The 26294-nt window shown below is 51.6% G+C and overlaps 1 protein-coding gene across 1 annotated transcript in view; it reads left to right on the forward strand.

Annotated features, from left to right (window-relative positions):
* Positions 1–26294, forward strand: part of HSF1 (heat shock transcription factor 1) — a 124395-nt gene that overhangs the window by 75713 nt on the left and 22388 nt on the right. Inside the window, exons 3-6 of the mRNA XM_009886848.1 lie at positions 516–652; positions 2486–2610; positions 24767–24842; positions 25618–25679. Coding sequence (XP_009885150.1) covers positions 516–652; positions 2486–2610; positions 24767–24842; positions 25618–25679 — 400 coding nt within the window. The remainder of the gene's footprint in view (positions 1–515; positions 653–2485; positions 2611–24766; positions 24843–25617; positions 25680–26294) is intronic.

Below are 26294 nucleotides of genomic sequence, written 5' to 3' on the forward strand. Positions count from 1 at the left end.
CCACTCCTCCCAGTTTTGTGTCATCAGCAAACTTGCTGATGGTACACTCTATCCCTTCATCCAGATCATCAATGAATATATTGAACAGGACTGGGCCCAGTACTGACCCCTGAGGGACACCACTTGTTACTGACCTCCAACTAGACTCTGCACCACTAACCACAACCCTCTGAGCTCTATCTGTCAGCCAGTTCTCAATCCACCCCACTGTCCATTCATCTAACCCACACTTCCTAAGCTTTCCTGTGAGGATGATGTGGGAGACAGTGTCGAAAGCCTTGCCAAAGTCAAGGTAGACAACATCCACTGCCCTCCCCTCATCCATGTCTCAGTTTAAGAGAGGGTTTCTCATTCCACACAGCATTTTTAGGATGAGCTTTGTTCGAAAGCAATACCATGGTCATGGAGCACTGGGTATTTAAGTGAACAAGGGTAACTTGTGCTAGTTTCTGCCTTCTCAAGTTCCTATTTAGCCTGTTAAGCTTTACTCCAGTTATCTCCCCTTTGTTTTGCAGATGGCTTTCGAAAGGTTGTCCACATTGAGCAGGGAGGATTGGTGAAGCCAGAGAAAGACGATACGGAATTCCAGCATCCGTACTTCATCCGAGGCCAGGAACATCTCCTGGAGAACATCAAGAGGAAAGTAACTAGTGTAAGTTTATACAGCACATCTTGCTCTGGATAAACTGTTTAAAACCAGAGGATTAATCTGAAAGCGTCAGTGTCTCCAAGGGTTGGTGGACATCGGTGTCGTTGGTCAGTGTTTTGTGCCGGCAGCTCTTGTGGCTGTCTCTGCCCTTTCACCCAGGCACAAGCTGCGGGGCCACCCTGCTAATCAGGCGGCTTCAGGCTCTCGGTACCGTCCCTTTTGTTCCTGGGTTTCTTTCTCAGTGTTTTCAGCCTTAGGTTCCTTGTGGCGCTGCTTGAGACATCCCCTCTCCCGCAGCACCGACAGCAAACAGCCGGCACTCTGCCCTCGCAAACCAGATCGGTTCCGAGTTCAGTAAAAAGGGTCACTGTATTTCTCCTGGTTTTCTGAACAAGTAGCATCTGTTTGAGGCTAGCTCAATGGAGGGAAGTTTGCTGTGTCCTCTAGAGAGACTGAAGAGCAGTTGTACCTTTCGGTAGGAGGGGGCGTGATCACTGCTTGAGCTGCAGTCTTTGCTTCAAATGTTTCAAGGAATGGAAAATAGTACGTGCAATGTGTACACACACAGACACGTGAAGATACCTTAGATGTAGTAGTGGAAGGAGGAGAAGGAAGGATAAGATACCTGAATTATTTTAAATGTGTTAACCCCCAGTGTATCCCAAATATAAATGTACACATTTTCCCCTTAAACTCACAGATGTGCTTTACAACCACCCCATCTCTTGACGTACAGACTGAAGACGTGGTATAGCAACAGTTGGTATCAGGAGTTCCAAAAGTGCTTATGAACTTTCCAGGCTAATTTATTAGTCCTGAAGCGGGGGCTGGAGAAACATGTTTTTGTCATTCTTTTCCAAATATTAATCAAAGCAACGTGTAGAGAGAGCAGCTCGCTCTTCGCTCTATCCCATGCTGCTCTCAAGTAACCCCGAGTGCCGTTTTCACTGAGACATTTAGTTCCTCTAGACATTTTCACAGTGGGCGAACGCGTTAGGAGGATGTAAAGGCATCTTAAAGATACATGACCTGCTGGCAAGCAAGGTGGAGAGAAGCTGCTATGGAATAAGTGGGATGTGTTAACCCCTATAGCGCTTGGCAGGTTCACAGACTTCTTCCGTGGTGCAGCTCTTGTGAAACGTGCCTAGGTGGCATTGCTCGTGAGTATTTGATCAGAAAAATGAAATTGTCTGCTCAGAATCTTCTCCTCAGCTGCTTTAACACTTGTAGAGGAAATGATGAGGATGTGGAACGAGTGGCTGCTGCTCAGGGACCTCTGGAAGACGCGTACCATCCCGCCCGCGGGCCTCTCTGCTGCAGTGAGCTCAGCTGCCCTTTTTCTCCTGATTTTCTTTCTCAAACCAGCTAATTACTTTCTTAATTGCTAAGACCGATACTCAGTTCACTGCACGCAGCAGAGACTTTTGAAAGCGTGCAAGAAGAATGTTTGTTTCCCGTCTCTAGCGCAAATGTGGTCCCTGGTCCTCGTGGCTGCTAAGTTCTCGGTTTAGGCTGGTCGTAGATATGAACGGCTCAGTCTGAAGGTTTGCGTAGACAAACAGCTCTTGAGTGGGCCTTTGCTTTCACTTGAGCACTCTGATCCAAAAAGATATTTTTTTTTAGGCTGCGGCAGAATTTGCTGTTTGTAGCAGGACGCTTGCAGAAAACTTGCTTTGTAGAGCGCTGGATTTAGTCCTTTGACGCAGTGCGCTCAGGTGTGAGTGCAGCAGTCAGCCGAGAGAGAGGAGATGAATTATTTTGCAGTATCAACTTTGAAGCTTAAATAACCACTCTGTAGGAAGGAAACACCACTGACGTCTTCCTTTCTGTCTCCAGGTGTCCAGTATAAAGAATGAGGATATAAAGGTTCGGCAAGACAACGTAACCAAGTTACTGACTGACATCCAGGTGATGAAGGGAAAGCAGGAGAGCATGGACTCCAAGCTGATAGCCATGAAGCAGTATGTATGTGGGGAGGGGGTGGCAGAAAATGCAGGAGAGTTTGCCCAGTGATTTCTTTCCCCTAGCACGTTATTTTTAAGACCTCGTCTGAGAGAAGGCTGGCTGCTGCTTGCTTGCTCTCTGCTCTAGCTTCCAGTTGTCCCAGGAGGACAGCCCGAGCTTTAGGAGGCTTTGTGCTTAGGGCGAGAAGGGGGTGGTGGAGGGACCTTTTAAACACGATTAAAGCCCTGGTGTCACAGCAGCCAGACTTGTGACCCCAGACACAGCGTAAAGCTTCTCCGGAGTTCAGCTCTGCTTTGAGGTATGGGGTGGAAAGACTGTGAAGACTTCAGGAACTTCCTTCCCTGCTGTGGGGGTTACAATCTGCAATTTCAGTCGATGCATGGTGCTGGGTTGCTCCCTTGTGATTATATATTTTTTTCCTCCCGCGAAGCACAACTATTCTCTCGTCTCACGCTGCACCAGGGTATTCAAGTCATTTGGGGTAATGTCTCCTGTCCTTCTGTTCTAATACTGTATTCTTCCTCCAGGCTCTTGACTTCTTACTTGCACCCAGTTAAATTCTCACTGGATACTGCTCACCCGGTACTTGCTGTTGGGTTGGGAGGCAAAATGGGTGATCTTGAGTCCCGCTAGTAAATACTGCCTTACCTTTAGAGATGATCAGGGCATTGTTGCTCACCCTCATGTGACGTTTTTGCATGGTGGTAATACAGAAGAATTCAGTTAGTGTCACCTAATAAGACTCTTTAAGTGAGGCTCCGGGAAGCGGCCGCCCTCCCAACCCGCAGGAGCTGCGTACGACCTGCGGGCTGTTGGGCTTGCACTGAGACTCAAAGTGGCCTTTAAGTGTAGATACCTGTTGGGGCCAGTGAACGTGGGGTGGGGGTGTCTGATTCCCTTAGGCACCGTTACAAATCTTGATTTACAGCTGCACTTTAGGTTTTTTTCTTGTTTACCTCTCTGCAAAGTGGAGCGAGTCATGCGTCAGTGAAGTTTAGTTTATGCCTCGCTTCTTCATCTCTTTCTAAGGAATTTGGTTCTGGTTCTTACAGAACACGGAGCGGGCAGCGCTCCGTTCTTGCTGGATGAAGCAAGAAAGCAGGGTAGGGGATGCCGAAGGGACAGTTTCACAGTGGAAGAATATTTCCTCCACACTGTGTTCCAAAGCCTCCCTTTTCTTGGGTTTCATGACTATATCTTGTGCTTGCAGATCACTTCTTTAGCACCTCTGGTGTTCATGGGAGGGGAGAGAACCTGCTTCGTCTCCAAGGTCATTCTAGATGATTCTCTTCACCTTCTGTTTGCCCCAGGTATGAGTGCCCAGCCTTACATCTGGGCTGTGCTTCTCCTCAGGCTCTTTGCAAGGGGAGAAGGAGAAGCAGATTGTCCTCCTAACCTGTTGGTAGGTGGTGGCAGGTAGAAGATTTGTGCACCGTTACCAATACCGCAGTTGCACGGGTCTATAGACAGCAGAGGTGGCTCTTCCTGTTTTCCCTTTCAAGTGAGCAGTGTCTTGCCTAGCACAGCTTTGAATGAAAAACTCATGGGCAGCCAACCTTGAATGAGGGGAAAGCTCCCTTAACGAGGCACACACAGCATGCCCATAGCCAGCGAAACCTTCATTAGTCCTCCAGCAATTGTACGAGTTCTGTCAGGTGACTTGTTAGCAATGAACCGCTGTTAGATCCACAACAGGGTAAGCTCGTGTGGCCCTGGACTGAAAGCCATTTTTCCCACTTTCCTGGAAAAGCAATCAGCTGCCTAAAGCAATTAGTTTTCCACTCACTGTGATGCATAGTGTCTTTCAGCAGCTCAGCTCCTAGCCGTTATCGCAACAAGTTCATGTGGGAAGCTTCTGCTTTTGCAGGTTTGTTTTCTGCCCATTGCAGGAAGAATAAGAAACATCATGAACCATCTTTAAACCCAACTGCCAGTCTTGGGGTCCCACCACATGGCGCTCATCTAAATTTCCGTGGCTTTTGCTGTCCTGTGGCATGTTTTGAGATACCTTTTTTTGCTGTCCTGTGGCATGTTTTGAGATTAAGTGTCTGGGCTCATACCCCTGCGTTAAGGATGAGAGCGTTCACAAATGCACTGTAAGTCTCTAGGCTGTGTTCTGGCTGCTCCATTGGCTCTTGCTAAAGCAAACATTAGCATTATTAATTATAAATGGTCTGTAAACCACTAGGTGGAGTGCCTACAGCAGTAGTTTGAGCTCTACTAAGAGCAGAGAACTGACAACCTCTCTCGAAGCAGCAAAGCTTCCCCACTGCTTCCAGGAAGACCGTTATTGACTAATTAATAGAAATGTGGCTTGCACTTTTTTGAAAGCTTATCAGGTAAATAGGCTCCTCTAAGACAATCAGCATTAAACGATTTGTGTGAATTAAAGAGTGTTGTACAACTGCCTATTAGCAGGTCTTTGTCTTGAGACTGGTGCCTGGAAGAAGCACAGTCGCCGCTGAGCAGCCGTCAGCTCCCCCACAGGGCGGCTGCTCCTCGCAGTACCAGCTCCCGCTCCGTGCCGTGCCTGGGCTCCGGTACTCTGCCGCAGCAGCTTTTTTCATTGCTGGCACAACAGCAAACAGCCCACAGAAGGAACCGGGGGACTTGTGCACGGGGCAGGTTCAGCCGCGGGGCGATGGCACCACCGCTCCTCAGCCCTGACCAGCTGCCGGCGGGGACTTACCCCGGGCAAGTGCTGTGCAGGCTCTGGGCTGGAACACCAGCTGCAAGCTCTCCGTCGCTTGTGATAGCATAACAACCTCTTCTTGGTTGAACATACTCCATTCTTCCTGTCGACTTCTCCATCCTTTAGTAACTGGGGGTTTTCGGTCTTCTGCAGGTTCTCCGTATCTCTCAGTAAACACAGCTTTTGGGTCTGCATTTCATTATCTTTACTTTTTCCCATCTCCATTACTGGTACTGGATCCCTGTGCTTGGATTGCTCTTCCTTTTCTGGAGGGCACTTTCCAAACCCTTTTTCATGTCTTCAGGTTCTCAGGAACTTGTGGCTAAAAATTCTCCTCTTGCTTCTTGCATAATAATACATCCCATTCTCTTGAGGTTGATCGTCTTAGTTCTGGATGTGTGGCGTGCTTCAAAGCATCAGCTGGTCCTTATCCTCACGTCATCATCACTTGTTTCCTTGACAAGTTTTTTAAATGTTCTTGAGGGTCTGCTGTTTTGCATCATGTTGCTTCTCCGCAGTAGGGCTGTTCCAGGTTCTCTCCTTCCCCACACCAGTGCCAAGGTTGAACCTCCTCTAGCATCACTCCCCAGGTGAAGTGGTGGCGATTAAGATCTTCAGCTTGTGCCGCTGCTTCTGGGTGAACCACTGCAGCTGCCAGCAGCCAGAATCTTGTTGGATTCCTGCCTTAACCACACCACAAAGTGTGCAGAGGTCTTCTTTGCAAATTCGGTGGGAATAATGGCTTTTAGTCCTCCAGCGTGGAGGCTTGAAATCCATTAATGGCTCAGGACAGGAACTGTTGGTATCTGCACAAGATGGAGGAGACATCAGTTGTGATGCAGAATGCCCGGACAGACGTGCTGCTTTGCCGGCCGTTAATGCAGACAAATGGCTTCTGCTGCACGGCCACCGGGCTGCGGTGGGGAGCTGGAAAAAAAGCTCAGTTCAGAGAGCTGGAGGCTGGGCCTCGGGGAGGAGGAGGCTGACTATCGGAGAAACTCTGTGCGTGTTGGTCTTTGAGGGAGATGTTTGGTAACGGTGACCTGAAGGTTTTCTGTGAAGAAACGTACAGTGTGGTTCAAACTTCCTTGTGCCGGTCTTACACGCTTCGACTTCTAGAAACACCCCCAAAGCGTTCAAATGCCGGAGTGGATTGCCTGAAGTTATTTGTGTGAAGTGAACTTTGACTGAGTTTCTGAGGTTTTTTCAACTGTGAGTTAGAAACAGGTTAATTTTGCTGTAAAAACAACGTATTTTTGGTTGGCTAAGTGCAAGATTGCTATGAACGAAGTGAAGAGTAGTAACTCTGAAAGGGAGTTTGCAGGGACCGAAAGATCCTGCGTTCCTTCTCTTCTGATAGAAATGGTCATACGTAGGCGATCCAAATTAACCAATGGGTTTGTAAAGACATAGTCTGACCACAACCGGAGGAGTGTGTCCAGGGCTTGTTCCAGCGGTGTAAGAACACTGAATCATGGAGCAAACTCCAGGAACAGAAACAGGAATGACTAAAGCAATCGGAGACTTGCTGAGTAACGAGTGACGGGGGAGCTCAGCCTCCTGTGCTGGAAGAGGAAGGGGAACGAATGGTGATGTGCATCTCTGGAGGTGCCTCCAGCCTGAGGAACTGGAGCTTGAACAGTTTTCATGCAGCGGCAGAGGTGAAAATCGTTAAAATTAGACTAGCAATAAGGTCTGTGCGCCTGAGTGAAGAGTTTGAAGAATAGGTGGAAGGCTGTGGTGGATTTCTTCACCCCTGGAGATGTGAATTCAAGATTCTCCATTTCAGCTGCAGCTGTTGGACCTGAAGCAGGAGCGAACGCGTGTAAGTGCTACGCCTTGTGCTTCGCTGACCTGGCGATCGTGGTGTTCTGGGGATTTTTTGGCTTGAAAATCTGACGCCACAAAGCATCCCCTGGCAAGATTTCAGTGTCTGGTGTCTCGCTAGCACTCTTCTCCTCCCCCCTCGCCAGCAGGCCTGTCCCCATCTTACAGATTTTTGAGGAATCCAATTCCAAGACTTTTCCCCTTGAACGGAGTACGTTAGCAGGCACTAACGTGAGCTGACTGTAAACACAACTTTGTTCTCCATGTTGAGCTTGGAGCTGACGGGAGTTGCTCCGCTGTAGAGGAGACCTGCGCTGTAGCCACAGCGTGAGAGTCGCTCCCGTGAAATTCTGCTGGATTCAGCCTGGAGACACCCATGGAAACAGGGAGTTGTTCTCATTGTACAGGTGGTGGCTGAAGGAGGGTCTGTAGTTGTAGAATCACAGAGCGGTTTGGGTTGGAAGGGACCTTGAAGATCATCGAGTTCCAACCCCGTGCCCTGGGCAGGGACACCTCCCACCAGCCCAGGTTGCTCAGAGCCCCGTCCAACCTGGCCTTGAACACCTCCAGGGACGGGACAGCCACAGCTTCCATCAAACTCTTCTTCATCTGCTTCATCACACTCCTCCAGCAAAGGGCTCTGACGTTGGGCCAAGGCTGAGCGCAGAAGTGTTCTGTCTGCTGCGGGCACCCAGTGGGGTGTCTCTGCACGGTGATGGTGGGAAATTGCAACGGTTGGGGTTACCCGAAACAGTGACAGTGGTCTCCAAAGGGCTGAGGGTGCCAGAAGCACAGAGCTGTTTTTTAGTGCCACTCCTAATGAAACACTCCATTCCTAATTATTTTTTTTCTTTCTAAAAGTGTGTTTTGAATGGGGGAGAGGGGGAGAGCACTTTAGCTAAGCACACCCGGTGTCATTTGTATTAAGCTGCTTTGTTGGCATAGAAGAGGGTTTACAGTCACAGCTTGTCTTCTATCGCAGTAAGATCTTAGGAGCATGGTGGAAATCCATATAGGTTGAAGGTAGGAGAGGGAAAGCTGCTCTGGGGGGGTTTATGGGTTGGATATCATCATGCTGTCGTCATAGGACAAGAGGAAATGGCATCAAGTCGCACCGGGGGGGGGGTTAGGTTAGAGATTAGGAAAAACTTCTGCGCCAAAAGGGTTATCAAAGACTGGCACAGGTTGCCCAGGGAAGTCACTGAATTGCCATCCCTGGATGTGTTTAAAAGCCGTCTAGATATGGCGCTCAGGGACGTGGGTTAGAAGTGGGCCCGGTAGAGTTAGATAACAGTTGGAATTGATGATCTTAAGGTCTTTTCCAGCTGTAACGATTCTGTGATTTGGCACGTGCAATATAATGCTCGTAGTAAATGTCTTTTTATTGCCCAGCTGTGAACAGACCTTCTCAAATCTTCTCATACTGACTCGGCTTAGCTCCAAAAGTCTGCCTGAAAGGAACACGATCAAACCCATCTCCGCTGTCATATCTTAATGTGTGGCTGGATAATTTGCCGCCCATCTCTAGCACTGGCAGCAGAGGATGGAAAGCAGATAAACTGAACTTTGGGTATGAAAATATTTATTCTTCCTTTTCAGCAGCTCCTTCGGCAGAACCGGGTAGTGCTCCCGTGGGGCTGAGGTCTCGTGAGCGAGGACATCGCTTCCCTGCCACGCAGGGGCATCTCGTCTGTTTAGCTTTGGTTAATCTGTGTTTCTCTGCTGCTAGTTTCACATATTTGGGGTGGGTTTTTTTGTTTTAGGATGTATTTTTTTGCTTCTCCTGGAAAACAGAAGTTCTTTGTCTTCTTCCAGGTATTTTATGAGCCTCTGGAGACTTTTTATTTGTTTTTATTTTAAAGACGAGCAAGCTGCAGGTGAAACAAGTGTCTGAGATGACCGTGAGCTTTAGGGACGATGTTAATGCTCTTTGTGGCCTCCTGCGTTTCTGGCTTTTGGAGTTAAGGGTGGCATTACATCGCGATTTCTTTGTCCTTCTAGTTACCTCATGGAGAAAGATGTACAAAAAAGAGCAAATCTTCTCATTCTGGGGAACATAAAGCCCAGGGCTCCCTTCCCTCTTGCTGAAGAAACAATGAGTCGCCTTTCATCCTGGCACTGGAGCCGCAGCAGAGCTTTCGCCCGCTCCTGCCGGGATGGGGGTCTGGAGTCGAGGTTGAAAGTGCATCACTGGACTTGGTTGTGTTCCTCCGTTATTCTCAGCTGCTTTTTCAGATAGTTCAGCATCTGAAGATTACCCCTCTTGCTCATTATTTTTTCCCTTTTTAGCAGGAGGTGATATTTATTGGAGCGTGTGAAGACAACCGTTACAGGCGTTCCTGTGTAGATGGAATAAGTCACAGTGAGGACTTGGGTTTTGGGTTCGGTTTGTACTCTGCTTGAAACAGCTTATTGTAACACATCCCTTCCATTTCCCTATTCTCTAAATCGCGTTGTCCCACACAAGTCTGGCATAGAAGGGATTCTTTGAAGCTGTCACCGTGCAGCCTGGCAGTCCTGCAGCCTGCCGCCGCGGGGGCTCCTCAAGGGTCGCAGCAGCTGGAGGAGCCTGGGGCTGCAACACTGGGGTTTGCCAAAAGCGAAGGTGAGCGGCGAGCGCTGCGAGCCCTTCTCCGAGCCGGGGCAGCTGGGCTGTGGCTGCACGCTGGTGGACACCTCTGCCTCTCCCCCTCCACTCTCAATGTAATCGCTCGCCCAGTTTACACATCGGTCACTTAATGCCTTCTCTGACTGCTTTGTGCTGATATTCAGGGGGTGCATTGAAGGTATGGCTTTTACTCTGCCGCACCACCAGCAGCTTCTCATCGGCGCTGAGGCTTTGCTGGAAGAGTCGCCAACAGGTTGGCTGTAGTGAGTCACCTCGGTATTGGACGGTACCGCGTAACTTCAATGCTTAATTTACCAGCAGCTGGTATGGTTTTCTCACATGAGGAGTTTTGTGTTAAAAGTGTTACTATTAGTATCTTTGCTGTTTCTGATCACTTTCATCTTCTAGTATTCTAAAATTGGAAAGCCGTCAGAGCCCACCATGGGAGAAAGGACAGGAACCCCAACAGCATCTGCCTGGATTCTGTCCCTTCAGCTGGGAGGCCGTCACCTCCCAGAGATACCGTGAAGCAAAGAATGGTTATTAACTACACTAAAATTTGAGCAGGTTACTGACCTAGAATTTCTGCAGTTTCTTTTGGCTTCCGTTCTGCTTTCTGGGCTTCTGAAGCAGTGACTCATCTAAGCCAAATGTTTTCTTCCGGGCTTTTTAACTTGGAGCTTCTTGGATTTCAAACTGACGGTCGCCGTTCAGGCTGGCTCTGGTGGTGCCGCGCTGGGTGCCGGGCGCTCAGCACCGTTCGCAGCCCCGTGTCCGTCAGCACAGCACCTTCCCGTCATCCCTCGTCTCTCATGACCAGAGTCTCCGGGAGGAGAGTGGTTTAGCTTTACCTTAGGTGTGGTAGCACGCTTGTCTTTTCGGACTGTAAACAACGTGGGAAGACAGCCCTTGGGCTTCACTTTACCTGTGTGTGTCTGCTGTGGGTATAGAATGGTGACGGATTTCTCTGCAGCTGTGGCACAGCCTGGGGAGAGCATCGTGGTGATGACTGGCGTTACAAGCGTAACGGCAAGCCTGAACGCGCCGGCTGCGTAAGGCGGGTGGGGAAACCAAACCAGCACTCTCAATAGAGACGTTGTCTCTTGATTTGGAAATATTTGTCCTGACAAGGTCTTGTGTCGGGAGGAAGGAGATCTCTGCCTGCCTGTCCCGGCAGCGGCTGTGCTCAGTGCTTTCCCGAGTGCTGCAGTGCCGGGCAGGACAGGGAGACGGGGGGGGCTGTCGCTTCCCCCTGATTCATGGGCTCCGCTCGGCTCCGTCAGGAGCCCCAGTTTATCCATAAGTTTAATTTTAAACAGATTGTTGAAAGCAGCAAGCTAGCCATGGTGTCTGCACCTGTTTTTATGGGTTTTCTCCGTGTCTCCTTCGGGGACCGTGTTCGCTTTGGCTCAGGGCGGGAGGCGCTGCCGTGGGACGCCGAGAGCTCTTCCCCCTGAGCGGGCGCTGCTCACAGGGCCCCAACGCTTTTACAAGGCCCCAGTCGCTAACAGAATTTAAAAGTTAAAGTTTCTCCTGACAAAAATAAATCTAAACAGACACAAGAACTTGGCCTTTTGCAGTATAATTCCTCTCCACCAGAATTAGTTTACCGTATGCAAACCCCCAGTAAATCATACCAAATAATTTTGACCCGCGTAGCTTGCTTTATGGTTCCAGGGTTCCAAAAGCAACATATATATTATCGCTTGACACTGACCTGAGGGGATAGAGTTTGCATTAGAACATTTGTTGAAAAGATTGAATCCATGGGTGTTAGGTGAGAGAAAAGCTGAGCTAGGACGTAACGAAGCCAACTAGGTGATATCCAAGTTTAGTCACCGTGCTTGGAAAAGCCTCATTAACAGAAGCCCTCCCACCTTCGGGGAGTGAGTGCTCTGGTTAAACGCTGCTTAAAACCGTCTGGGAGATGAGTAACCGCACGGCTTTGAGTCCTGGACTCCGCACCAGGCGGAACTTCGCAGCCCTGTTTCTCTCTTCACCTTTCCTTAACAGCGCTGAGAGCGCAACTGTTTCCCTCTGCGCGTCTGTTGTGCGCGTCTGCCCCGGCCTGGAGAACGTGGGGCCCAGTCTGGACAGAAAAAGACGGAAAATTGTAAGATGATCTTCTGCGAAATTGCTGGCCCTTTTTTGCAATTTTTTTTCCCTGTGTTTTACACCACGCTTTAGGAGTCCATCATACCTTGTGTCCTGTTCCCTCAGCCTGGTCGAGCAGTGCGAGGTGTTTCGGAGCGGGAGGGGACGTGGTCTCCTCAGCCGCAATGGGAATTTCTGCACTGCTTTTTGAGCTTGTCCCACAGGTTACTGCACCCTGTACCTTTCACCAAGTTCTAACTTTTCACTTTTCTATGCACAGGTCCGTTTACAGGCAAACTTGACCTTTAGCTCTGCGTAGCAGCCCGTGGGGATGGGGTGTACCTCAGAGACCCGTTGGCTTTGTCCCAGCACGCCGTGCCAACTGGGGCAGTAATGGGAAGTGACATTTTGCTTCTCATGGGTATTTTTTTAACAGCATCTTTGCTAGGAAAGAGCAGCGTGAGTGAATGTGTGGAAATTCATTCATGTGTGGGCAGTGAACCTGCTCGAATGTTTACAGTCATGGAATCACCCAATGGTTTGGGTTGAAGGGACCTTAAAGGCCTAAAAGTCCCCCCCCCTGCCCTGGGCAGGGACACCTCCCACCAGCCCAGGTTGCTCCAAGCCCCATCCAACCTGGCCTTGAACACCTCCAGGGATGGGGCAGCCACAGCTTCTCGGGGCAACCTGTGCCAGTGTCCCACCACCCTCACAGGGAAACGTTTCTTCCTGATAATCTCATCTGGATCGAGGTTGCAGCATGGGGAGGGATGCCTCCAGTGGAGGCTGAGCTGGAGGAATAGTGCTGGAGATGCTTCGGAGAATCGGGAGGCTGAAGGACGGTGCCCGGAGGCATGCAGAGCCAGCGGGCAGGGACCCTGCCTGTGCTGCGCTCCGAGACCGGGGTGCTGCTCACTGCGGTGCATGCCTGCAGTCTCAGTTGTCCGCGGCAAATCCCCTGTGGGGTAGGGACCATGCAATACATCCAAGGCTTTTTCCACAAGTAAGATTTTCTTCTCCAGTGAAAACCTGCTCCCAGGAGGGATTCTTTCCCTTACGCCCAGTGTTGGGCAGCAGGACAGAAGCCGACTGGGGAGATCCCATCCAGAGGCAGCTGGCAAATCCCATTACCCTACCCGAAACCATACGAAACTCCCAGAGAGCATGCCAGGCACTGTGCAAAGCCTTCCTGCTGCTGCCCGGAGCAGGTTGGGTGCTTTCTCTGCTTCTTGTGGGCAAAAAAAGGAAGGGATGCTCAGCTGCTGGCAAACAAACGTGACTGTGCCGTTGCTGTCTGCAGCCGGGGTGGCCAAACCTCTTCATCGAGAGTCTTCTGGAGGTGATGGTGATCTGTATTCTCTCGTGACCCAGGTCTGCCTGCTGGAATCGGAACTAGATGAAGAAGGACCCTCAGGACCATCATCCCTGTGGGGCTGAGCAGCCGCGGGTGTCTCTCTGCACCGAAAGAACCTTTTTCCTTTGTGCGCTGCACTGTTCTGGGCAGCTGGATGGCATCTCTGTGTTCCTCCTGTGTTCACGCCCTCCTCCGCGGTCTTCTGCCCATTATTAACTGGCTGTTTCCTCCTGAAAGAAGCGGTATTGGGATTAATTACAGCGCTGTTGCCCAGAACCTGTGTCAGGCAGTTTGGTGGGTGCTCTGCTTCACTGGTACCCGTCTGGAAATAACAAATTACGATTTTACTTTGTTGCTGAATTTCCTTTTCAAAATACATCGGAATGCAGCGAGCAGAGTTAAGTGCGTCCTTACGCACTCCGGGTTTGGATTTGGAAATGAGACATCACTGTCAAGGCTCTGGTTTCTTGTCAAGCTGCAGTAAATCCTGCAGCGGCGCAGGGTCTTGGAGGGGGGGTTGCGCAGCGGCAGAGCTCAGGAGCGGGCACTTGAGAACGCTGCTGCTCAAAGTGGTCTTCTCGAGCAGCTGCATTCTCCTAATGGGCTTTCCATCGTCCCATTGCCTCCTGTGCCGCAGTAACCTAAGGAAACAATTACCTCTGGCTTCAGCCCCTGCAGAGCCCCCGTTCCCGGGTTGTGCATGAAGGAGGAACCATCTGTGACCACAAGCAGTCCCCAGCCCTGCTTGGAGCGAGGAGGTGGAGGTGATGGTGATGGGTCGCCCAATCCGCTGCTCTTTTTGGCTTCGGTGGTAAGAAAATTAAGGCTTGCCTTCGTGCAGGTGTGCTGTCAGCATCGTCAGCCGGAGCATCTGCCACTTCAAAAAGGGGCGACAAGAGCTTTTGCAGGGGAAGGGAAATGAGGCTCCTGGAACTGGGTTGCCATTAAGCCTGGTTTTATGGAAAGAAGACTTTGTGTGTGTAATTACGTTTTTCCCAGAGGCGTGAAAGGAACGGGATACCCGTGCATGTGGACCTGGCCCCCGCGGGAGGAAGGACCGTGTCTCTGTGCCACTCGGCGGCTCTCCTGCAGCCCTCACCGCCAGCGCACCGTGCCTTGGGCTCGCGCTTGCTGTTTGGGTTTTGCTGGCTGAACTCTGGCTCTTCCAGCCTTGCGCCCAGGCTGCGGTCCATGCTTTTATGACCTCTAAATTGGACAATTGTAATGTGTTGTTTTACGACCTTCCTGTGCAAAGGTTGCACAGGCTCCAGCTGTTGGGAGGTGGGGGCCAAGACGCTAACGCTCCTGCCGCGGCCTCCGCATGTCAGGCCGGTCCTGGGGGACCTGGGCTGGCTCCGAGTCAAACATCAGCTTGATCTTAAAATTGCTTTGATGGCTTATAACGCTGAGTATAATGTGGGATCTGCGTGTTTTATCTACGCTGCTGCTTTTTATGAGCTTAGTCACTGCTTGAGATCATCTGAAGTTGGTTTTATTGGTCATTCCAAACCAGAGGTTAAAGACCTGTGGAGTACTCGTTTTTCAGTGCAGTGATCTAAATCTGAAATTAATTACCACCAGTCTGACATACTGATGTTAAAATAACTCAACCCAACTGGCATCTCTTAACCCTGGTTTGTAGCGTCTGCTGCTTTCTGGCAGGTTTGTGGATACGGTCCATAACGGGATTTCATCCTTTCCTCTGGTGCCCGCGACTGGAGAGCACGGGCAGCATCTTCCCTGGTACAGAGGTGCTGGCTTGTGGCAGCAGCTTCACACCATCTCTGCGGTTGCCTCTTGCACAGCACTGTCCTCTTCTCCGTGCCACGTCTTCACTAATCTGCTTTTTCAGAGTATTCTGGAGGAAGGAAATGTTCGGAGCCTCCTGGCGACCTTTGTCAGGATGGTGGTTTGAGGCTGTGCCCCAGACTGCGCCCTGAGGCCGGCCAGAGCTGGAAGGAGTCGGTCGCTGTGCCATTCGGCACCTTCCAGTCACGTAATCACTTCAGGAGCAGTAAACTGCTCTGGTTTCCTCTTGATCCTCTGCTTTTTCAGAAGAAAAGCAGAGAACAGTTAAAAACTGCATTCATTTTCCTCTGTCCATACTCACCTGAAGTGGTTCAGAAGGACGTATAGAGTGAATGAGGTTCTGCTGGCTCACGAGGAAGAGGAGGAAGAGTGACGTTTTAAATACAATTTGTTTTGATGTTTGTTTTACATCTGTATTTTCTAGTAATGTGCTCGTGGGTGTTACTGCTGCCGTGGCTGAAGTTCAGTGGTTGTCTTAAGATGGGTCACCACGGGGACCTTCAATCCGTGAGTCACATGCAGAGCTCACCCCTGCGCTCAGGACTGAGGAGCGTCTCCCTGCTGTTGCAGGTTTGGTCGTTGGGAACCAATTCTTCTGGATGGAAGCTCTCAAACAGCTTCCCGTGGTGTGAGGGCCGCTCTGCGCGTAGCTCGTGCGGCCCCAGAGCTGTTGGCTGCTTAAAGATCCCGAGATACAAAATTTTTAATCGAACTGTGAGTTTCTGTGGGCAGACAGTTGGTCTTTATTGGCACAGAGAAGTGGGCTCTTCCCCGGTGGTCTGAACTGGGGCTACCTGAATATTCTATCATAGCTAAAATATTCTCACAGGTGAGTTAATCCCAAATCAGTCCATGCACCGCTGCGAGACCCCGGGCTTAATGAGCACCTGACTGTTATGTGGAGTAACCTTTCGCGCTCGAGGCCACCTATCTGTCACCTTCCTGAAAAATTCTGCTGATTCTGTAGCTCTGGAGAGCTCTGGTGTTGCCTCCATTGCGTTTTTTGACCCACAGCGACACTTCTTTGCTCTTGTGCTGTGCCCTCGCATGTGACTACTTCTGAAGATGTCCTGTGTAAGACACGTTCTTCTCCCCAGCTCTTTCTGGGGCTGAGGCTCTCCTGAATGGTTTGCAGGGTGTCACGCTGTTCTTTTGAGATGTTTTGCTTAAAAATTGAGATTAAACCCTCACTGGGCAGTGATCAAAACTATTGCTCTGCAGCAAGCATCTTTGTGGCTTTCTCTTAGACTCCTCCAGGAGGACCTCACAGATTTTGGGCATCTGTGTGCCCGTGTTGTCCTCATGGCTAAGGAATTTGACGTCAGCATTTCTCTGAACATTCTGCTGATTTCTGCAGAAGTAGTGGATTCAAAACATGAGCTGGTTAAGGGTATAATAGGTTTATGGGTCAGATACTTAGCTGCTGAAACTCTTTGACACCAACAGATATGTAGGGAGAGACTGTTATCATCGGGGCGAGGAGGGTTCTTGCCCCGTGCCACGAGCTCCAGCCCCTCAAAGGCGGCTGCGCCAAGTCCCAGCCCGTGTTTCGGGGTTCCTGCTGGGTTGTAGTACGGTACTTTATCTGTTTGGGGATGGAGACTTTTGAGGGCTGTGAGTTCTGCAATTATATTCCCTCATGCAGTATAGAGTGTTAGAACTTACTGTTGGGTGACTCTCAGTTCTTATTTTCAAAATCATTTTTTTTCCATATTATTCATTATTTTTATGGGGCTCTGACATACCTCCTTTGATCCCTTCTCCGAGCCTGAAGAACCCTCGTTTCTGTGGTCATTCCTCTTGCGGAGATTGTCCACATCACCCTGGTCGCTGACGTTCCAGCTGGTACGATGTCGGCGATAGCAATGACAGCAGAAGGTGGTAATGGTGATACTGGTGTGCTGGGGGTTTGTTCAGTGGTGTGGTTGCTCCTTCCCCAGCCCTGTTTGACTTCTGCATATGATTGACCGATGAGGAGGGTGGAAGGGGATTTTTGCCTCTGTAATCAAAGGATGTTGTCATTATCTAAACTCCCCACAAAACTGTGTAGCCACAAAATGCTTATTTATTTTTTTTTTTAACTTCTCAAGCTAGCAACCTAGTAACGTACCCTGCTGCTGTGTGGTGCTCATTTTTTACATAATATTCAGATTTTGATGAAGGCGGTGACTGTTGAGCCTTGGTGAAACGGAAGGGTCTTTTTTCTTGTAAATACGATACCGAAATGCCTCTCTTGTTCCTCTAACAAAAGCAAATGCCGTCCTGTGGTAGAGCAGGGGTTGTTTGAGCTCTGGAAATTGTTCCCTTTATGCATGTTGAAACAGTGGAAACTGATGAACTGGGAACAGGCACTTTTCTGCAAACTGCTGAATCATAGAATCGCTGAGGTTGGAAGGGACCTTTAAGATCATCAAGCCCAACCATTAACCTACCCTGACAAAACCACCTCTAAACCATGTCCCCAAGCACCACGTCTGCCCTTCTTTTAAACACCTCCAGGGATGGCCAGTCCCCCCCTCCCTGGGCAGCCTCTTCCAATGTTCGATAACCCTTTCGGTGAAAAAATGTTTCCTAATATCCAATCTAAACCTCGCCTGAGATAACTTGAACCCATTTCCTCTCATCCTATCACTTGTCACCAGGGAGAAGAGGTCAGCCCCCCCTCTCTACCCCCTCCTTTCAGGGAGCTGTTGAGAGCGTGAAGGTCTCCCCTCAGCCTCCTCTTCTCCAGGCTGAACACCCCCAGGTCCCTCAGCCGATCCTCACCAGACGTGTGCTCCAGACCCCTCACCAGCTCCGTTGCCCTTCTCTGGACACGCTCCGGCCCCTCGATGTCTGTCTTGCTATGAGGGGCCCAAAACTGGGCACAGCGCTCGAGGGGGGGGTCTCACCAGTGCTGATTGCAGGGGGATGATCACTTCCCCAGTCCTGCTGGCCACACTATTCCTGATACAGGCCAGGATGCCGTTGGCCTTTTGTCTCAGTATTTAGAAGAATCTGCAGAACAGGTGAACCTTTGTGGCTGCGAAGAGCAGCAGGAGTTTCTGAAGCCGCTCAAACCACAGTCGGTGGTGTCCTTCCCCATGAATGGAACACAGGATTTGTCCCATGAAGAGAAACGGAGCAGTGGGACTTTTTCCGTCCTCCCAGAGAAGAGCTTTCCGACTTTGCTTACCGAGCGCACGTGGAAGCATTGCCATCACCTTCAGCCTCCAGCTTCAGGTCCCTCCGTCCTCACTGTATCCCCTCGGTACTGCAGGGCGGGCGAAGCGGCATCTCCGAGGAGCTGAGCGGCGGTCGGTGTCCTCCAGCGCACGCTGGCAATGGGGAGGTGCAGTCGGGCTCTACAGGGTCCCCTCTTGCTGGGGACTCTGCAGACCCAGACCTGAGCTTCTCCCTCTGCCCTTGCTCGCAGTCCTTGAAATTCACCTTCCTGTCGTCTTTTATTCTCTTACGTCTGAGTGCGGTGTGTGCTGACAGGGGTGGGAGTGGGCAGCCTGGCGTCACGCAGCAGAGATGAACTCTTCAAACGGCCCCGGGCTCCCCCTGACAGTGACACCCCACCCCCCCGTCCTCACTGTTGTGGACATGTGGAGCCGAACAACGTACACCGTGCGCCGTTCCCTGACCTGTTTCTTGGCTTCAACGCGTGCCTTAGCGTGCGGGAGAAGAGGGTGCCCCGGGGAGATGACAGGGTGGCTTTTCAGCGGCAATGCCAGCTGTTGTGTGGGAACATCTGGAACGACACGCTTGGAGAAAGTGAAGAGCTCAGCAGTTCTTTGAGCTCATGGTCCGAAAATCATGGGGTGCCGCAGTTGTGGGTGTGGTGGGTACCAACCGAACGTGAAACCGGGTAAGGAGATAAGCGTAAAACACAGGGAAATCACTTTTATTAGGAAAGTCAGACTTTCTTCAAAGCTGAGGTCTTTGCTCTTTCCTCATGTTGCTGAAAAGCAACAAAACGATGTGTCTGTGTGCATGTCTCATGAGGCAGCCAGTGTTGGGGCACTGACTTCAAACATGAAGCCGACATCTCTCACTGCTCCGCACCAGGATTGCTACTGGAATAGAATCGTAGAATGGTTTGGGCTGGAAGGGACCTTGAAGACCATCTTGTTCCATGCCCTGGCCTGGGCAGGGACACCTCCCACCAGCCCACGTTGCTCAGAGCCCCGTCCAACCTGGCCTTGAACACCTCCAGGGATGGGGCAGCCACAGCTTCTTGGGGCAACCTGTGCCAGGGCTTACCACCCTCACAGGAGAGAATTTCCTCCTCAGATCTCACCTAAATCCCCCCTCTGTCAGTGTCAAACCGTTCCCCCTGGTCCCACGGCTCCCCTCCCTGATGCAGAGTCCCTCCCCAGCTCTCCTGGAGCCCCTTTAGGCACTGGAAGGGGCTCTGAGGTCTGCGCGGAGCCTTCTCTTCTCCAGGCTGAACCCCCCAACTCTCCCAGCAGAGGGGCTCCCCCCCGAGCTGGAGGCAGCACTGCAGGGGGGTCTCCCCAGAGCAGAGCAGAGCGCAGCAGAGGGGCACAATCCCCCCTCGCCCTGCTGACCACGCTGCTGGGGATGCAGCCCGGGACGCGGTTGGCCTTCTGGGCTGCGATCACGCATTGCCGGCTCATGTTGAAGCATCTAAGTCTCAACAAAACCAACCTTTTTCTCTCTGTCTTGGGTGTGTTACATTAGGCGTTTTGGAAAACTGCTTTCTTTTCTGGTATGCTGATGACCCTGCTCCCAGCTGCCGTGCTTGGGGCCGGTTGGGGTTTGGACACGCAGCAGTGTCCGTGGGCACGGGTGCCGCTCTGCTGCTCGCGACTCCTGCTGCGCCGGGGCGCTGTCGCTGCTTGCAGCCCTGATGTCTGCAGGAACGAAATGCTGCGTTCTTTTACACGCTCACTTCGGTCATAAAAAGGAAGCAAAAGCAGCACTGATACCCTTCGGTGAGCGGGGTTTGGTTTGCATCCCTGTTTAGTCAGCAGAACGCCGGCAGTCTCTCTTGGTGGGGGCAGTCATTAATATTCCATGTTCCTCAGCTATTTCCAGACTCTAAAATAAGAGCCATTTACAGCTATTGCACTCTTTTCCAAGAGCGGATCCCCCCCAAAGGTTGTACCTGCTGCAGACTGAAGATTGATAGCGCTCGAGACCGGATTCAAAACAGCTTCTTAGTCTGAGTCACTGATTTAGTGTGAACTAAGACACAGCTGCTTCCCTCCAGCGGACACGTGGTATTCCGGGGAGGGAACCTCTCTGCTCGGGGCCTCGTCCTGCACATCACGGTCTCTGCCTTACCCTGAGCTCTGCCCCTGTCCCTTCTGTGCCCTGGGGAGGGACCGTGCCCCCAGGCATCTGACCCCTGCGCTTTGAAGCTCGCCTGCGTCATCCCACGCGTCCTCCTCTGGTTATCGGGGATGGCGGCGCAGTCCCTGCGGCCCAGGAGCTGACAGCTCCAGTATTGATTGCAAAACTATCGCTTCGGCGTTAGTTTGAGCGAAGAAGAGGGATAGTTTGCAGGACACTGCGGGGAAGGTCTGAGTCAGGATTTAACTGCAGACAGGAGTTGTACAGGTGTGGAGTAAGGACTTAAGCAAGGTCCTGGTTTCCCGGCTCCTGGTGTCCCGGCTCTGTTTCTGAGGATGCTATTGGCAAAGGGCAGGAGGAAAGGAGCGGGGTGGGCACATAGCGCGATCTCCTGGCACCGGCGCTGTGGCTTAGGGGCTTCCCCAGATACGGGAGATGCCCTGGTACTTCACACTCCTCCATAGATTTGTTTTTCTTTGTATGATGTTGTCCGACAGCTCCTGGCACACGGCAGCAGAGGTCTGCGTCTTAATTACGCAGTGTCTGGAAACCCGGCTGCTTTTGTTGGCACCGACTCTGCCAGCTGCCGGCTTCGGCTGATAGCCCGAGCCTCGCGCTGGAAGGGAGAGGGAACAGTCGCTGCCTGTTCGCCTTTGCTTTGTCCTTTTGGCTTCGCTGCTGCGGGGCGCCGGGTCGGGGCTTTACAGAACCGCTCGTTGGTCGCCTCACCCCCGTCTCCTCAAGCAGCACCGCTCAGCTCAGTGCAGTGGTTTTCTCTGGGTGTGTGCTGCTTCGTGATGTTTTTCTGGCTAATTTTCATCTGCCCCCGGTGTATTGCTCACTCATTTTTACAGCCGTAACTAACGTAGTTACCCAGCTTTCTGCCCTTTTTGGGATCACCCACGGGTGGGCATTCAGAGCCCCGGTGACAGGGTCCAGCGTTGCTCCCGCGGGTGAAAGCCGCCCTCGCATTGTCCGATGAGCCTGTAAAGCGCGGAGTATGTACTGGCAGGGCATGGCGCTGCGTGGTACGCATCGCTCTGCGAGAAGCACAGGTGGCACGAAGAGGGCTGGAAACAGCGTCTCAGCTGAAATTTGGGTGAGGCCGTAGCATCTGCAACCCCAGACTTTGCTCTGGGCCCACACGATGCCTAAAGGAAAATCTTTGCCCATTTATTGTTTGTGGGTTTTTTTAAGCAAATAGGGATGTAGCAGGACCCTTCAGATCTCAATTGGTTTGCTCGATTAAAATCCAGTTTTATTTTCTATACGCTCCTGTCTGAAGTACTAGAACATCTCCGTACTGCATGTTGAAGGAATCTGCTGCGTGCTGCGTCGCCACTTCTAAATAAATCCCAGAGAACCTTGTGGCAGGAGATAAAAATACCATAGGGCACAAAAACCTCAAATACAAACTCTGTGGGCATCAAGTGTGCTTGTCCATGGTCACAATCACGTGCTGCAGTTGAAAATTCTGTGTTTTCTAGCGTGAGGCTCTACAGTTCAAACCTCCAAGGCAGGAGATTTAAATAACTTGAATTGAGGTTTTTTTTCTATGCACGGTGTCAGTGAGGGTACACAGCGTACAGCTGCAAGCTGCTTTCTGGAGTTCACCTTCGACAGAGTGAGAGAAGACAGCTCTCTCCTCTGCTTACCTGGGGGTAATAGCCTGGTTTTACGAAAAACACCGAGTGGCAGCACGGCCCCAATGAGAGCGTGACAGCTTGCAAGACTGCATTTTCTTTAAACCGCAAAATACCGGATAAAAAAAAAAAGAAGTCATTTATTTCAAAAATTGCTCTCTGTGAAGTCAAGCGCGGCTTTTAGCCAGAGTAATTTTATCTGAAAGGAGAGTAACGACCATTTTCCTGAGTGTATACTGGTAATTAAAGCTCTTTGGAAAGGTTGTTTTTCAAGCAGGATGGACGTTCCTCCTGAGGACCCTCGTACAGCCGCGGTGATAAATGAGCGTCTCTCCTGGCTGCGGGAGATAACGAATGTCATTCTCTGCCTGGCAGAAGTGCGCCGGCGTCCTGAGCCCCTGGGCTTCGGCGAGAACAACCCCACGGCGGCTCCAGCCTCAAACTGGGGGAGACTGGTTTTCTGTAGGGGGGGGAGAAAAACACATTTAGCTGGGGATGCTGCCTGCTCCCCCCAGGATCCAGCTGCCCATGGGTATGTGCTGCGCTAACTGGACAGAGGAACATCGGGTACCAGGAGGGGACTGGGGACAGGCCGCCGGTCCCAGGCGCTCTCTGCAAGAAGAGAGCAATCGCTTGTCTTTGCTTTCGAGAGGCACGTCACTTCTCTGAGCCACAAACCTGCTTCTGAGGCTGCCAGACCCCGTCCCCACGCCACGCGGGGTGAGGGAGGGATGCCGGGCATCCCCCCGGGAGCAGCGCTTTGAGAGAGGCAGGTGCGGAGCGGGGTCCGCTTTATGCAGTCCTGTAAAATAGCGTATAAACGAAACGCTTCAAAGATCTTTTAATAACTCCCGAAATGAAAGGTTTGAAACGGGCCCTTGTAAACTCTTCGCCGGCATTTAATTGCCTCATAAAACAGTATGCTAAAGAAAGTATTAAAGGAGTGGTTTTGCTGCTCTCAGATCAGTTTAACCCTTCAGGGACCTGGTGTCCAGCTGTTTCTCTCCCGCTGCCTAATGAGCAGTTACCACCTCTTTTCTTTGCCTTTCATGATACATCGCTGGCTCGCATCCACCAGACCTCGACCTCTTCGCACGGCTCAGCTGCGGCGGGGGCCAGGGCCGGTGCTGCGTGGACGGCTCCGTCTCTGCCTCTCGCCCCTGGGATTTCAGCAGCGGGCGCGGGGCTGCGGCTCTGCCCTTCCCGACGCCTGGACCCAGCAGTTTCTCGCTGCGCCTTTCTGTCCCGAGGCAAATCCGGGAGCTGTGTTCAGCTGGTCTGTGCCGAGGAAAGCTTGGCTAATTTACAGACCTCCCCAAATCCCCGTTGGGGCCCGGAGCAGCAATCCTCCCTGCGCGTAATTGGCAGCTGGTGCATGGGGAACGATGGTGCAGCTGAGATAACCGCAGCTGGACCCCCTCGCTACAGGGGCAGCCCCATCGCCCACCCCCTGAGCCCTCTCGCCTACCCGCTCTGCCTTTCGCGCACCCCTGGGTTTGCTGCCGAAAGCGCTGACCGCTCCTCGCTGTAGCCGAAACACAGCCCCGTGTTTGCAAGCTCAGCCCTTGCCGCGGGCCAGCAGGCCGCCCGGATGGCTGTCCCCTCCACCGGTGAAAGACTTTCTGGACTCGGGCATTTTGGATGCATCTGCAAGCGAGAGCCTCTTTTGAGAAAATTGGGGTGATTTCATGTGAGTTCTCACTCTCTGAGTTTTTGTGTCTCCCCCACTTTTTCTCTGCCAAGGGCTCATCTTGCCCTTGTACCGCGGTGGAGTACAGCGGGGGGCTCTGGCTGCCCCGGTCTGGATAGGCTCTGCGGGGCGCCACCATCCTTCTCCTCCTCCCTGGAGGCCAAGGGAAGCCATCCGGCCTCTCCTGGATTGGGACCACCAAAACCCTCCGAAGGGGAAAGTCTCTGAATTAAAATCTGAAAGGGGAAATTGTAGCTTGAGCAGTCACGATCCCACAAAGGTGGGGAGGGGGGGAGCGTTCCCAAAAAAACAGTCTGGAATGGCAGGTTTGCCTGCAGAGGGACGCTGGCAATGAGGTTGAATCAGTGCTGCAGTCACATAAATGGGTAACTTAAACCATGTCACCTCTGAGCTCCTGGGAGCTCTGATAGCCTTAAGAATAAGGGAAAGTGTTGCAGGTTTATTGCGAATTTCTCCATTGTCTTTTACGTTCACAGAACACACAAACCTGATCATTGCTGTTTACATATATCTGCATAGAAAAGCCAAATACGGAGTTGTAAAAAAGTGTGTAGAGTTTGGGAATTGCTGCTGCAGGAGAAAATCCACGGGGTAGGCACCGCACAGCTCCTCAGTGCAAGGGTTGTGCAGCCCATGCTCCGTCCCGACGCAGCCTCGCACGCTGCCTGGGCGCAGAGCTCGCTCCTCCTCTGCCATGTCCTCCCCCCCACCCCGTCTCTAGAGAAGGCGATTTATAACCGGCCCTGCGTGCACCTGGGCCAGATCAAGGAGATTGAGCTCGGTCACCAGGGGCCTTTCCGCAGGGGCACGGTAATGGCTCGTAGCAGATGTGAACTGCTCGCTCTCTCTGGGTAAGGCTCTGTGTTACTGCCCACGTGTGAATAGCTGCCATTTCTGGAGCTGCGCAAGCTAAAATGATGGCAAAGCAAAGTTAATGAACACAATTTCACCCGCAGCCCCAGGAGGCTGTAAATGAGACGGTATCTGGAGATGTCGGCAAATCCCCCGCTGCAGTTTTCCAGCTTGTCCCGTTCTTTATTTCCTCTGCCTGAGAGGCTGCGGGGTTGTGGGTTTGGTTTTTTTTTCAGATGGCTTTTTCTTCTCTTGCAGCGAGAATGAGGCATTGTGGAGGGAAGTGGCCAGCTTGCGGCAGAAGCATGCCCAGCAGCAGAAAGTTGTCAATAAGGTAAATCCTGGTCTTCTGGACGGAGGGATCGGGAGGCTCGTGTGTGCGGTGCTGTAGTGACCAGGCTGGGCACTTGCAGGATGGGTGGGATGCAGTGGCATTAATTCCATTTAAGAATAATTTCATAGAATCATAGAATCGCTGAGGTTGGAAGGGACCTTTAAGATCATCAAGCCCAACCATAACCCAACCTGACAAAACCACCTCTAAACCATGTCCCCAAGCACCACGTCTGCCCTTTTTTTAAACACCTCCAGGGATGGCCAATCCCCCCCCCCCTCCCTGGGCAGCCTCTTCCAATGTTTGATAACCCTTTCGGTGAAAAAATGTTTCCTAATATCCAATCTAAACCTCGCCTGAGATAACTTGAACCCATTTCCTCTCATCCTATCACTTGTCACCAGGGAGAAGAGGTCACATCCCCCCCTCTCTACTCCCTCCTTTCAGGGAGCTGTTGAGAGCGAGGTTTCCCCTCAGCCTCCTCATCTCCAGGTTTTCTCCCTCTTACCATGAGATTGTGGAAATCCAGTGGGAAGAGGCTAAATTTGGGCTGGCAGTGTTACAATGCGGAATGCACTTGGCTGCCGTGAGGTGGTTTTACCCTTAGCCTTCACCTTTGTGCTTGGAGTCAGGGTCAGTGCTCTGCCGTGTCCCCCTGTGCCCAGTTCTGGCTCCGCTGTGAACGCAGGGACCGTCTGGTCCTGCACCTACTTCTGTCCGTGCTTGTCCAAGGACTGCACACGCCGTAACAGCTTTTCCCTTTTTCTCCTCACAGCTCATCCAGTTTTTGATTTCATTGGTGCAATCCAACCGCATTCTCGGGGTGAAGAGGAAGATGTAAGTCTGCATTTCTCCATCCAGATAAAGGTTCCCTGTCTGAGAGAGTAAAGGGAGGATGAGCAGAGCCGGTCCCCCAGATCTGTCTCCTGTAGCAGCTTTGCCAGTGGGGTAGGACCGGAGACGGTCATTGGGATCCTGCAAGCCCTTGCTCCAGCCAAAGCCAGCTAACACTGCTGCGCGACTGACACTGAGAATCGTTTGCCATCCAGGCTGCATAAGCCCCTGCAGAACCTGCGTTACGGGGCAGTGGGAAACCGCACCGCGAGGGCTGGGGTCTCGCCTTGCCGAAACAGCCTCTTGGCACTGCCGCCATACCTCTGTTGCTATACCGAAAAGGGAAAGTTGGAGCATCCAGACCGGCCTGGTGCTGTCGCAGGCTGCTGTGACGCCTTCACAGACTAATCAAGCCTGTCCTCAAAGGGGCTGTGGGTTATTTGCCCCTTCCTAGTTGTGCTGGATGACCGTTCAGTACCTAAGTACCGTAAGTGATTAGGAACAATCCCAGGCTAGTTTGTTTTGGCCGGTTAATAGTGACTTGGTTTTGTCCTGGGATTGTGCCATAGCACAATTCCTTTTCCCTCCTTAGCTTTTACAGATGCTTCTCCCGTTGTC

This window comes from Charadrius vociferus, unplaced genomic scaffold (assembly GCF_000708025.1).
Source record: "Charadrius vociferus isolate BGI_N301 unplaced genomic scaffold, ASM70802v2 scaffold1036, whole genome shotgun sequence".
NCBI lineage: Eukaryota > Metazoa > Chordata > Aves > Charadriiformes > Charadriidae > Charadrius > Charadrius vociferus.